The sequence below is a fragment of the Podarcis tiliguerta genome, assembly GCF_965153285.1.
Source record: "Podarcis tiliguerta genome assembly, chromosome: 7".
In the NCBI taxonomy this organism is placed as follows: Eukaryota; Metazoa; Chordata; class Lepidosauria; order Squamata; family Lacertidae; genus Podarcis; species Podarcis tiliguerta.
This window is the reverse complement of record NC_139540.1, coordinates 18,326,418-18,339,148: the sequence shown is the minus strand read 5'-3', so window position 1 is coordinate 18,339,148 and position 12,731 is coordinate 18,326,418. Positions and strand designations below refer to the sequence as shown.

General features: G+C 38.2%; 1 protein-coding gene across 4 annotated transcripts in view; it reads right to left on the bottom strand.

The window, feature by feature from the left end:
• Positions 1-12,731, bottom strand: part of CSMD3 (CUB and Sushi multiple domains 3) — a 568,382-nt gene that overhangs the window by 199,421 nt on the left and 356,230 nt on the right. For all 4 annotated transcript variants that reach the window (XR_014513736.1, XM_083450329.1, XM_083450330.1 and 1 more), the window contains 4 exons: positions 10,997-11,179; positions 9,250-9,576; positions 4,798-4,992; positions 2,051-2,189 (listed from right to left, as the gene is read on the bottom strand). Coding sequence is in view for 3 of the 4 variants with exons in the window: in XM_083450329.1 (XP_083306455.1) it covers positions 2,051-2,189; positions 4,798-4,992; positions 9,250-9,576; positions 10,997-11,179 (844 nt within the window). In the remaining variant the exon portion in view is untranslated. The remainder of the gene's footprint in view (positions 1-2,050; positions 2,190-4,797; positions 4,993-9,249; positions 9,577-10,996; positions 11,180-12,731) is intronic.

Sequence of the window (12,731 nt, the reverse complement as noted above, 5' to 3'; positions counted from 1 at the left end):
ATAAAGAAAAATTAAAAAAGCAGCCGGTCCCTAGCAGGGACCTCTGGCCAGCTTTGCCTTCTGAGATCCAGGGCAACTACACCTGGCTGCCACACTTCCTACACATGCCTGCTCTTTAATTTCACGGTAGTTTTCTTTTTTGAAGTTGCTTCCACCCCACATTTGCTGTCACATTCCGTGCTTGGCTTTTAACTTTACATTGCATGCTCTAAATCAGATCTGTGGAAATCCAGACTAGCAAATGGGACCATCTTCACTTGGAAGCACATCCTTGGGCCCCTTCTGTGCTTTGATGTCCACAGGAATGTGCAACCCTGCTGTTTTGTCGGGGGGGGGGGGAGTTTCAATGAGGTACATTACTAAAGAATTAATAAAAAAGAAGAAGAACTCCACAAGCTGGTGTATTATTCAGAGACATATTGTTCCTCTTCCAGCTTGAAATACCGGTATATTATTTTTAAAAACCATTGTTTTCTTCTTATGAAGTAATTATGCAAACATGTCTTAAAAGTTAGGCAGATCAATAATTTACAAGTTTCACAATCTTGATTCCTTAATGCAGCTCTATTTATTTATTCATTTCATTGCCCTGCTTCCTCACAGCTGTGATCTCATTCTCAAAAATGAATGCCTCTTGCCGAAGGGGCCCATAGATTACCAGCATTTTAGAATTAACATAATTAAAACCAACACATTTTAAAATGCTCAAGGAACCCTGCTCAGGGAACAATCAGAGCAGAAAGGCCACAGATTCATCCGAAGTCCTGTTGACTTTCTTCTGGTCAGCTCAGAAGAGGTGGAGTGAGTTTGGGCTGGTGCATTTCTGGGAGCAGAGGGGCATGGATGAGGCTCCACACGTGGCACCGGGCTAACTTTGAATCCAGCAGATCCATTGCCACCACTGCTCCACCACCTCAATACCCCATTTGGGAGAGTTTACATTGGCTACTGAGTTTACATTGGCTGCTAAGAAATACCATCAGCATCATGACTGCCCGTATCTTCAGCGGGCACAGTAGAGGCCCTATTGGTGGTCATCAGACACAATCCATTCATAACAGTGCTCAGCTAAAAGTTTCTCAAAGGAAAAATTCTGATTGTTTTATCCCCCCCCCCCCCCAATAAGGCTATGTGATGATACCCAGAGCTTACAGGGTTAACAGCTCAGGAAGTTACGTCCTGTCACTGGGGGTGTGTTCAGGTCTTTGTTAAGTGAATGTTTACTTTCTGTTTTGCTGTGACAGGAGAAGCATCATGCAGTCGCTCTCTCCTGGCTGATTTGTTTTGCTGCTGTACAAGAAATGCTTCTTAGAATAGAGAAGCTGCTGTACGTGTGTTTTACTGCATGGCTGAGATTCTTCCACACAGGGACACGCTGAGCAGGTTACTCTGCTGTAGCCGGGAGAAGCAGGTTGACGCAGGGAAACGGGCTGGACGCCACAACAGTCCCGCTGGTCGCAGCCTTAACGGACGCTCAATGGAACAGGCTACTACACAGAATGGTCCCCAAATATTCCCTGGCAATTTTTGTATGTGGCAGCCACCATCTCACTACCCTCCCTCCCAATGTCCCTTCCACCCCCCACATGAACACACAATGCCCTGTAACTTACTATGCTGGGTCCAGAACATTGCTGAGGATGCAAAAGGTGGCTAGAATGACAACACAGCTGCAACTGATGCCTCAGTAAGCATGACCATTGGTCAGTGGCTATGGGAGTTGTAACCTGAAATATCTGTGCTGGGGAAGGCTGCTCTACCACTATGGTTCTGGGACATGTGGTAGTGGTGGGAAAACTGAAACCGAAAGCTGGTAAAGCCTGCTGATAACACCAGTAATACTCTACAACCAACTGAAGCAACGGCATGAAACAGGTTTACATTCCAATACCCCTCAAAGATCCAAGAGACTCTCAATTAAACAAAAGCAAGGGGAAAATAGTGCGTGCCAAATGAAGAATAGTTTTCTATCTATATGACAGTGGAAACAAATATCTCCAGTTTATCAGTAAAAAGTGGAAATATAAGGAGAAAAAGCTTTTGTCAAGACCTTTCAAATGTAATTTTGATAGAGTGTCCTGGTTCAGCTTCAATCACCCACTCACAATTCAAGGAGTCTTTATAGTACCCAGGCCAGCCTGGAGAAAGGATAACTCCACTGGGAGAAGAAAAATGCCCACCACAGGGAGCTGAAAAGAAGAAAACAAAGACTTGTATTTGCTGTCAGGCTGAAATTGCTGCAGTTTTATACAGTATTCAGAAATAAAGGATACAACAAATGTGTTTGCACGTCAGTGTATAAAATAGCTCTGTGGCTGTAGGAATATTAGTGGTCCATATATGGAGCTTTCACAAGACACAGGCTAAAATACTGAAATAACAGATATATTTGTGCAGCCTACAGACTTAGAGACTGACCTGCGGACCAATAAGTCCTCTATTCAAATTTCACCTCTTCTGTTAACCCACTAGATAGACTGAGGACCACACTATGTCTTAGATAATGTGTTGTTGTTGTTGTTGTTAGGCGTGTCCGACTCTTCGTGACCCCATGGACCAGAGCGCGCCAGGCACTCCTGTCTTCCACTGCCTCCCGCAGTTTGGTCAAATAGATAATGTATAACGGTGATTAAAAGCGACTTCGGGAGGAGGGAAATGAGAGAAATGGAATGGGGGGGAGGGAGGGAGAGAGAGAGACTTAACCTTTTCCTAACCTGCTTCACCCAGTGCATAGTTAAGCTATGAAACTGACTTCCACAGTGATGGACACCAACCTGGATGGCTTTAAAATAGGATTAGACAAATTCATAGAGAACAAGGTTTTCAATGGTTACTATTCATGATGGATATGCTCTGCTATTGTGGTCAGAAGCACCAATGCTCCTGAATGTCAGTGGCTGAAAGCCACGGGAAGGGAGAATATTTTTGAACTCAAATCTTGCTTTCTGGTTTCCCACAGGCATATGTTTTTGTTTTATTATGTATTTTGTGTTGGCATTTTGTAGTTTTGTGTTGTGAATTGCCCTGTGATCTTTGGATATGCATTTAATTGGTCATCATCATCATTGGCTACTGTGAAAACAGGATGCTGGATGAGAGGGGTCATGGAGCTTGATCCAGCAGCCTTTTCTTGTTTGCATCCCATTTATCTGCTCCGAAATAGCCCTCCGTCGTAACTTTTCCATTATGGGATTCAAACTGCATGTTTGTGAAAGCAAACACATTTTAAATGTTGCAGAGATAGGAGGCCATTTGTAAGTAGTGGTTTTGAAAAGGCAAGAATTAGTTCATGGGAAGGTTAATTCTTTCTCCTACTTACTCCATCCATGTTTTCAGTCTCTCCCTCCTGAAGTGGCTTTCATATTCCAAAAGGAGCAATGAGCTATCATTATACATGAGTAGCGTGCAGTTTGGCCCTCAGATAAACCATTATCTTCCAGCCTCAATGCCTTTCTTCAATATAGAGATTGTGATAATGATCTGCTTTGACAGGTCATTATAAAGACTGCTGAGATAATGTATCTAAACTATCTATGAAATGTGTTTCATGGCCCTAGCTTGTGTTAATGCCCCTGAAGTGCCATCAGAGACGTAGCAGTTAAAGCATAGGTGAAATTTGTGCCACATACATGGTAAATTTGGTCCATTTATGAACAAGTACAGGTAAATATGTGTCCTTGTAGAAAGAACTCTGTAACACAGAGCTGAAGTTAAATGGATTATTTCCGCTGACTGCATCAGAATTTCTCAATATTCTCAAGGACTGTAATGTCCAGAAATGTCATAAAATAATTGGAAATAGCTCTATGTAGGATGGACACTTGTGCGACACCAAAAGAGAATAATGCATTACCCTAAAGAGAGAAGGGATAAAAGCTACTACTAAGAACACAGTCTGATTAATGACATGTGTCCTTAATCCAAATGATGCCTCAAAAGAGCATATTGAGAAGGGGGCTAAGCATGATTAGTTATTGATAATACTTGCCTTCAAAACTATATAAAATAAAATAAGGGGTACAATTATTGGCATGATCCAACTATTGGAATCAATATTTTTGATGTTTGTTTAACTAGCACCACCACCCTAAAAAGTAAAGTATCAAGGTGGTAAAATATCAAGATGACATAGATGTTGAAATATCAATATGATATCACCAATATTTTAGATTTTTTTCTGACAAAGCAAATGTAATGTTTTTCCACACATTTCTTTAAAAACCCTATAATAACATTTACCTGTTATGATAGACAACTGAAAGTCAATTCACTCGGAAAAATTTCTAACCCACAAGGAATGCTATCATATGAAAATGTCCATCATGCATTAAGCTTCTTGCACAATGAATGCCTGTAAGCCACACATACTATGATAGTAGCACTGAGTGGACTTGAAAAATGTTGCTACAATTGACAACAAAGTATTACAAGGCAAAAAACTCTTAGCATAAACATTAAATATCTATATACCTGAAGGATGCCATCTAATGATGTAAATTGTATTTTAAATAAATAGGAGCAAGGGAGAATCAAGTACGGTAGACATAACTGAGACAAACACACATAACATATAGACCAGGCATCCCCAAACTCGGCCCTCCAGATGTTTTGGGACTACAATTCCCATCATCCCTCACCACTGGTCCTGTTAGCTAGGGATGATGGGAGTTGTAGTCCCAAAACATCTGGAGGGCCGAGTCTGGGGATGCCTGATATAGACCATCAACTCAACATATACATAATTAATTATAAATATATGATAAAACTAAACTGACTTAATCAAGATATCCATCCTACCTCCGCACTTAGGGATAGGTCCACTCCACATAACTTTCCCGTCCAGCAATACACAAGTGATTGTTTCAGTTCCTTGAGTTTTAATAAAGCCTTCTTCACAAATGACAGAAATTGAACTTCCCAATTGAAAGTTGTCACCAAAGCGCCGTGCATTGATTGGTATACCAGGATCCGGACACTCATTGTGTCCAAAGGCTTTGAATAGAAACAAAGAGGAAAGGGGTAACATATAAGCCTTTCAGATTTCCAGATACATTAGGAAGCCCTATTCAGCTCAGACTTTACATGTTCCACTGAACTTTTTTTTCTCCAGTTCCCAGATTAAGGAAAGTCCTTGTCAGTATCTCTTTGGAATGATAATTATATATGCCTTTTATAGGTGTTTCAAAGGAATTTACAAATACAAGGTAAGGACAGCCCAAAATGGTTTTCAAAACAGTACAAAATAACAACTAAAGATCAGTTTAAAAACAATTCAAAATTATAACCTTTTCATCCAGATGTAAATTGTCTTAACAAAAATGTTTCCAATTGCTTCTGGAAACTACCAATAGTGGGCACCTGTCATATCAAAAGTATGGAGTAACGGGAACATATGGAATACATACCAAGTTTAGACAAACCCTAAGCATGGCAACTATAGAAAGGAAGTATTTTGCATTTCTATATCATAAAAAAATTGATATAGAATAAATTTAGAATGATCCTGTGCATATCTAAGTCTCCCTCCTCGTTCTTTCCAGTGAGAGGGAAAATACAATTTTTTAAAAAAGAAATGGAACACAAAAATTGTGTTGCCACCTTAACTTCTGCCCTGTTAGTCTTTGGTAACAGTAAAACTGAAGGCAGTTCAGATAGAAACATATATGCAGTGTATATATATCATTAACTTAGTATGACTCATTATTCCTATAATTGTTTACAAGTAGGTTAGCATTTTGTGACAGTACATTGTGGTTCGAAACACATCCTTTTGATTATTGAAAGAGAGTTCAGTAAATGTCCTCCATTGACATTTTTTTTCCTGCTCCTCTGTGCTCAGATTCATATGATGGAGCACATAATAGAGAAAGTCACTCGCTGATAAAGTCAAGAGGCTTGCAGGCAGTAACAAGCTGTTGAAAAAATCTGTCTTTGCTAGAGTTCATCCTTTTTTAAACTAGTGACTATTCCTGTCTCCCAAAAAAATGCACCATCTTCACCTCTCTTGAGAAGGAAAGAAAGAAAACAATGGTGGGCAGCTTAAGAAAGCTTTTGCAATTGTCTTCAGCCTTTGACAATTCAAAGTGTCTCTTAGAAAAGTCAGACCACTAGCAAGATAAGGATTTTAATAGGAAATTTTCCGTAGACAGAAGAGGCACGCGGGAGGGACTACATTGTATGCCATCGTCCACATACTCTGATTCTTCTGGCGCCAAGGCAAAGAAATTAAGCTAAAGTAATATAAAGTTATTGTTGCATTGGAGTCTAGTCCAAGGAGAAACAATGTGAGAAAAGTAACCATCACCACACAAAAATGGCCACAATGTAGACTATGCAAAATGTACAAATAAATACATATTAATGTATCAACTGACTACTGAGTAAAAAGTATGGTTAGATTTGTTTTTTTTATGTGGATGCATAGGCGACTACATTTGGGAAACAAAGAATTCAGAAAACAAAGGTCCATGAGCTGAGTTTTGTTTACTGAATGGAATATTTAATATTTATTTATAAGAGTTATATACCACCTAATAACCAAGACTCTCTGGGCTGTTTACAGTTTTTAAAAAAATACAAAAGAAGAAAAATACAAACATGAAGTCTAAAACAGAATAAACCTAGCAATCACTGAAAACCGAAATAAAAATAATTACAGGAGACATCATTAATGGATAGGCTTTTTAAAAAGCAGTAAAGTATTTTAAAATGGAAAAGCCTAGAAAATTATTAAAAATAAAAAAGTCTTGACCTGGTACCAAAATACCCAGAATGTCAGACTGTCAGTTTGCATTTCTTAGTACAGAATGTATTTATCTGATGTGTAGAGATCTTTTCTATTCTACTTAATTCAAGTGGGTTCTGGAAGCTTCTCTGTGTGAAAAAAAACAAGCAGAAGGTTCATGATATTTGGGTTATTCCTTCAGAGAAGTCGAGCATAGCTGGTTTAAACTGGTTCTGTTATCTCTTTCAGTCAAGGTCATGCTGACTAAAATAGTAGGACCAGAAGGAGCCTGGCCTTCACACTTTCTCTTTCTATCTCTTTTCTGACTGGTGTGGTTTTCTGTACATAGTATGCTTAGTGCTATGGTTTAGACTTATTATAAATTATTGCAAGTTTAAGTTACGTCTGCTGCAACTGGATTTCTTATGAACAGTGTCAATCCTGAATGTATTGGATTTGTGACCATTATGCTCATTTGCCTTCAGTAGCAGTAAAGCTCTGCTGGATGAAAATACAATTGCCTCTGGTCTATTTTGGGGGGATCCTGAAAGTTGTTACTCTGCTAACTATGCATTGGAATCTATTCTGGATCAATATTGAATAGACCAGGGGTAGGCAACCTAAGGCCCGTGGGCCAGATGAGGCCCAATTGCCTTCTCAGTCCGGCCCGCAGTTGGTCCGGGAATCAGCGTTTTTTTTACATAAGTAGAATGTGTGCTTTTATTTAAAATGCATCTCTGGGTTATTTGTGGGACATAGGAATTTGTTCATATATTTTTTCAAAATATAGTCCTGAGTGCTCTGAGTGACGGTGGACCGGCTCACGGCTGAAAAAGGTTGCTGACCCCTGGAGTAGACTTCCGTGACACAGACAAGCCTATCTGGGGTGGGGTGTGGGGATTGCACTGAGAAGGATGCCACCACTGAAAAGGTCCCCTCCGTAGCAGCCACTTGCTACACCACATTTGACAAAGTGAGTTCTCTGGTCTCACATCATCCTACAGCTCCCTGCATATACACACACAGATCTGCTCTGAGAAGTAGTGTAAACAGCTGATGAGAAAGGTCTAATGGGCAAAAAAAAAAAAGTTGCCTTGCCCAACTCCATTTGTGTAGGCTCCATTGGATTCAAGCTCTTCTGTGAACAGGAGGACACTGCTGAAATCAAGCCAGTGTATTTAAAGAAATATAAATTATTCTGGGTCAGTGTATGTGTGCACTGTTGGCTCCCTGCAAATTCAGCACAGAAATAAAGGTCATTATATAATCATATTGTGTGTCTTCAACCAGGAGCACTGTTGCTTAGGATAAACCAAGTTCCTCATCGTGATCCAGTCACAGTACCATTGGTACATATATACTCCATTAACAAACATATAGACTGATACACCTTGTATTCTGTACTTTCTGTCCCTTTCACGAAAGCTGTGAATATAAATACAACAGTCTGCAATCCTGCATAATGCTTACTTGTACAAAAGAGGACTCACAACTAGACAAAACTGCAAAGGACCAGTCTGTTAATCTTCTAAAAAAAAAAAAATCAAATTCCAGAAGATTTTGCTGTATTTTTCAAAAGAAAACAGATTCAAAACATGTATAGATGGAAACTTCAATGAAACTTGAGAACAAAGATGGCCTACTGAAAATTAATTTATAAAGTGCCCTGGGAAGAGAAGAACTGTGTCTTAATTTAGAATCAGATAAACCTGGCAAAACGTGGGAAGCAAAAAGGAGGAGAATTACTAGCGGCAAACAAGCAGTTTTAAATTACAAGCTGCTATGACATACGTCACAGCTAATTTAACTTTAATGCTCTTCAATTACACTTTGACAACTTATTAGTGACAGTACTTGCCACTAGTGTCACTTCTGCAAAGGAGTAAACCTATATTATAATTAATTGCTTAAACTCAAGTTAAAAAAAAACACCCCACAGCTCAACAGTCATATTCTTTCAGAAAGGCCAATATAAGCAGACAACTACCCTGTTTGCCATATTTACAAGGCACTGAAACCTCAAAATACCAGCTTCATCAGGGACAGATGAAATATCATAACCCTGGAGGGGAAATAACACCCCAAACACTAAGCACTTAATAATCTTGCAGCAACTCTGTTTCGTACAATAATCACATTACAAAGAAACAGAGCAGGAGAGCAAATTAAAATAATCAGGAAATATTCATTATATGCTTCACCCATAAACTTCATCAACTTATTTCTCTACAGAAAGATCTGGTTGAAGAGTGAAGTGAGGCAAGATTCTTGAGCAAACTTCTCCTTTCAAAGCACAAAAAGCAAAATGTGCAATCAGTTACTGGGTCAGAACACTGACAGAGTAGAAGAACAGGTTAAAAAATATTGGTCCAAGTATTTCTTTTCCCATACTTATGGAACTGTTTTCTGCATATGACTAGTAACATTTGTGGGGGAAAAGCATCTAAATTCTTTTTTTTAAGAAACCATGTACCATAGAAACGGTTTGCACCCAAATTTTTATTGTGAATTAAAATGCTACTCACTGTTATATGTGATGTTGAATCCTCGACCTGACATGGAGTGGTCAGCTTGAAATTCCAGGCGCAAAATATGACTATTACTAGTGAGATGGGATGGCACTTCAGCCCCAGTAAATGTGCCCAGTATTGGAGAATCAGGAGAGTCGCCATCTTTAATTGCAAGGAAATCAAACTGAGATTCCAAGTCAAAGTCATTAAAGGACAGATGAATTCGGCTCCCCGGGTCTGAGATGATTGTCCATATGCAGTTCAAATTATTTCCATATCCCTCTGGGTAGTCAGGAGAAAGAACCGTTCCCATTGGCGCCGTGAAATTAGAAAGGCAAGGAACTGTCAAAAGCCAGGGAAGAAATTAGAAAAAGATATATCAGAAGCTAGTTTAAACAGGCAGTTCCAAATCTACATCCCAATCTCATCCTTAAATTTCTGTTATCTGCTCGTTTTCTCACTGGAAGAAGAAATGACCTTCATCATGAAAACAACAAAAAGTCCAGAAGGTTATGCGCTCACTGAGCCACACGGTTATTCCAAAGCGATTGAAGCTATAAAGGAGAGTTTTCCCATAGTGGATTGATGCTACAGAAGCCTTTGCAATGAATGTGACCCATTCACTGCTGCTGCTCATGTCTCGCTTAGCAATTAATTCTTTAAAATGCTGAGATAAACTTTACTTGGGAAGAGACGCAACAAGGCAATTTTTCCTTTTGATAATTCTGATGGATGCACATTTGGATGGCTGTTCTCCCAACCCACCCTGGTAGACACGCCACACTATTTTCCCCCCATTGGAATAGATTTTCAGGCACAAACCTCTTTCCACAGAAGGACAACTATAGCTGCAAATTGATTGTTTTATTTTCTACTATTTTTTCAATTTGTGGGGATATCTGCTAACAGCAGACCCAAGAGAGAAATGGAGCAGTTATATTATATTGAAATCACAGTAGGTCTCATGAGTTATCCATGTCCAGCAGTCCTTAATCATTTGGTACTATTTATTTTCCCTTTTAGGGAACTGTTCAAATGAACAATTCCACAATGAGCACATTAACAGTCAAAAGCTCAATGTTGCCATGATAATTTGTAGCTTACAAATAAGTATAAGAAATGAAGTAGGACCAAAAAAGTTTTCAGCTTTCCTTATTGGCTCAGACAATATTTCATACCTAATACTGCTATTTTACTAACCCTAATGTAATTTGGGTTGTAAGTTGTAATAATGTAAGTTGAGTGATAATCTTGTGTTTATGTGTATTTTCTTACACACACACACACACACACAAACTATACACTATACAATGTATTACATAAATGGTGAATTTAGCTCTGCATAATATTAATACTTGACAGCCAAAATATCTCTCTCTATGATTATGTATGTATTAAAAGATATTCATGTATAATTCATGGTGTGGGGGAAGGATCTGTAAATAATTTAAATGCCCTTGATTGCAATTCAGCCACTACTATCTCCGTGAAATGCAACGGGCTTCTAAAAATTCCTATAAAATAGAACGTAAGAAAGATAAAATGCAAATATAAAGTATGCTTCTTTTGTGTGAAATTACAAGATGGCACCATGAAAGCACCCATTCTGGATGAACATTTACTTTTATTGGAACAAAACTTTGCACTTAGAATATAAATGGTAATAGCACTGGAAAAGTGTATATCATAATTAAAACAGGGTTTTTCAAAAAAATAATATGTGCTGTCCTAAAATATTTGGAATAAATATGTTTATACTCACAAATGCAGATGGGTATGTTTGCTGACCACTGGTTATTTTCTTGACAAACAATAGATTTTTCTCCAATAAGTTCAAATCCAAACTGGCACTCAAACCTTAACACATCACGATTGGAAAATCCATCCCCTTCTCTAATGCCATATAATGGAGTTCCAGGATCCCCACAGCTTTCTTTTTCAATCTCTGTGGAAATAGCAGATAAACAATTTACTGCCCAAGAAGCAAATTAAATAGTCAATAGTCATTCCTCCAAAACTAAAAGGGTGGTGGAAAGACTGTGAGGATATAAAGTGAAAACTGATATATAAACTAAGAATTGCTAATGAAATCTCTGTCATTTCCAAATGGTACACAATCAAATATGGGAGAAATAAGTTTCAGTCTTTTATACAAAAAGTAAGATTTAGGCACTCCCAATTCCCAGCGTATTTTTATATACACATTTTTCAAACAATTGTTCATATGGAAAGTACTGTTGATTTCTGTTACATTAAGTGAAGCATATTAAATATATAGATAGATATCGGTTTGATTTGGACAGGGTCAATTTGAAAAATCTCAGATTTTCGGTTCAAACGAAGTGCTAGCATTGACTTCAAAATACGGTGTCAGGTTTCTCAAGACAAGCCACATCACTATAGACTGTATCTGTCATGGGCTGTCTTTTCCCCCAAGCACATTCGATGAGTGAGTACGACTAGGCTATTAATAGTGATCTAAGAAAATATAAATTACCCTTGGCCTAAATATTGTTTAAAATATATTGCACTGTGACTTATTTATTACCCAGTTACTATTATGCACCATTGCTATACAACAGCCTTTGTTTTTGGATTGCAACTTCCATCAACCCAGATGGGAATTATACTCCAAAATATTTGGGGAGCACAGTGTTGTCAAAGGTTGGCATAGAATATATGTCCAATGCATGACACCCCAATGTTTACTTCCTTGCAACAAACCAATGACTTTTGTTTGAGTGAGACTTGTTGAAGGATATTTAGTCAGCTTCATGTCTGAACAAAGAATTTAATCCCCTCCACCCAAAAAAAGGTCACTGAAACACTAAAACCAAGTCCACATGATCATGTAAAGTTTATCAGATGAAAAAATGGTTACCAGGTATTGCTTCAGAATAAAGTTCTGTCTTTAAGTATGCATTAATATGGCCTGATAATAACCCAAACAGTTGTGATCCAATTTATGTTTAGAACAACAAAAACTAAATATATTCGGGGACCAGGGAGATTTCAAATAGTCACATTTCAAGCAGACAATGGGTTAAGCACCTTATCTGCCCTGCGAAATCTCCTGGCAATTCTCTACTCCTAATATTCTCCTCCCAAAGCTGTTTTATCTTTAAATAAATTAATAAATAAATAAACCAAACAGCATCAGGAGCCTTTTGCATGCATTTGCATTTTAAACTTGTAGTTTGTGAGCCCCCTAAGCGTCTAAACTTCAATAATCGTTTGAAGCAGAAACCTTTGAATCAAAACAGTTTGAGATCTCACATTTTTCTCTTTCACTCCTCGTGATCTTCTTAAATCAAAGAACATTAAGTATTAGGAAATCTCTTCACATTACGCCATAAAGAAAAAAAGTTGTCAACTTTTCTTTTTTTCCTCCGATAGAACCAGCTCTCTTTGAAACGTTGGGAAATTGCCCCGCAGTAGGTCAGAGAATGACTGATGTCTAATGTAACTCTCTTCCAAATTATTTATCTTTGGAAGAT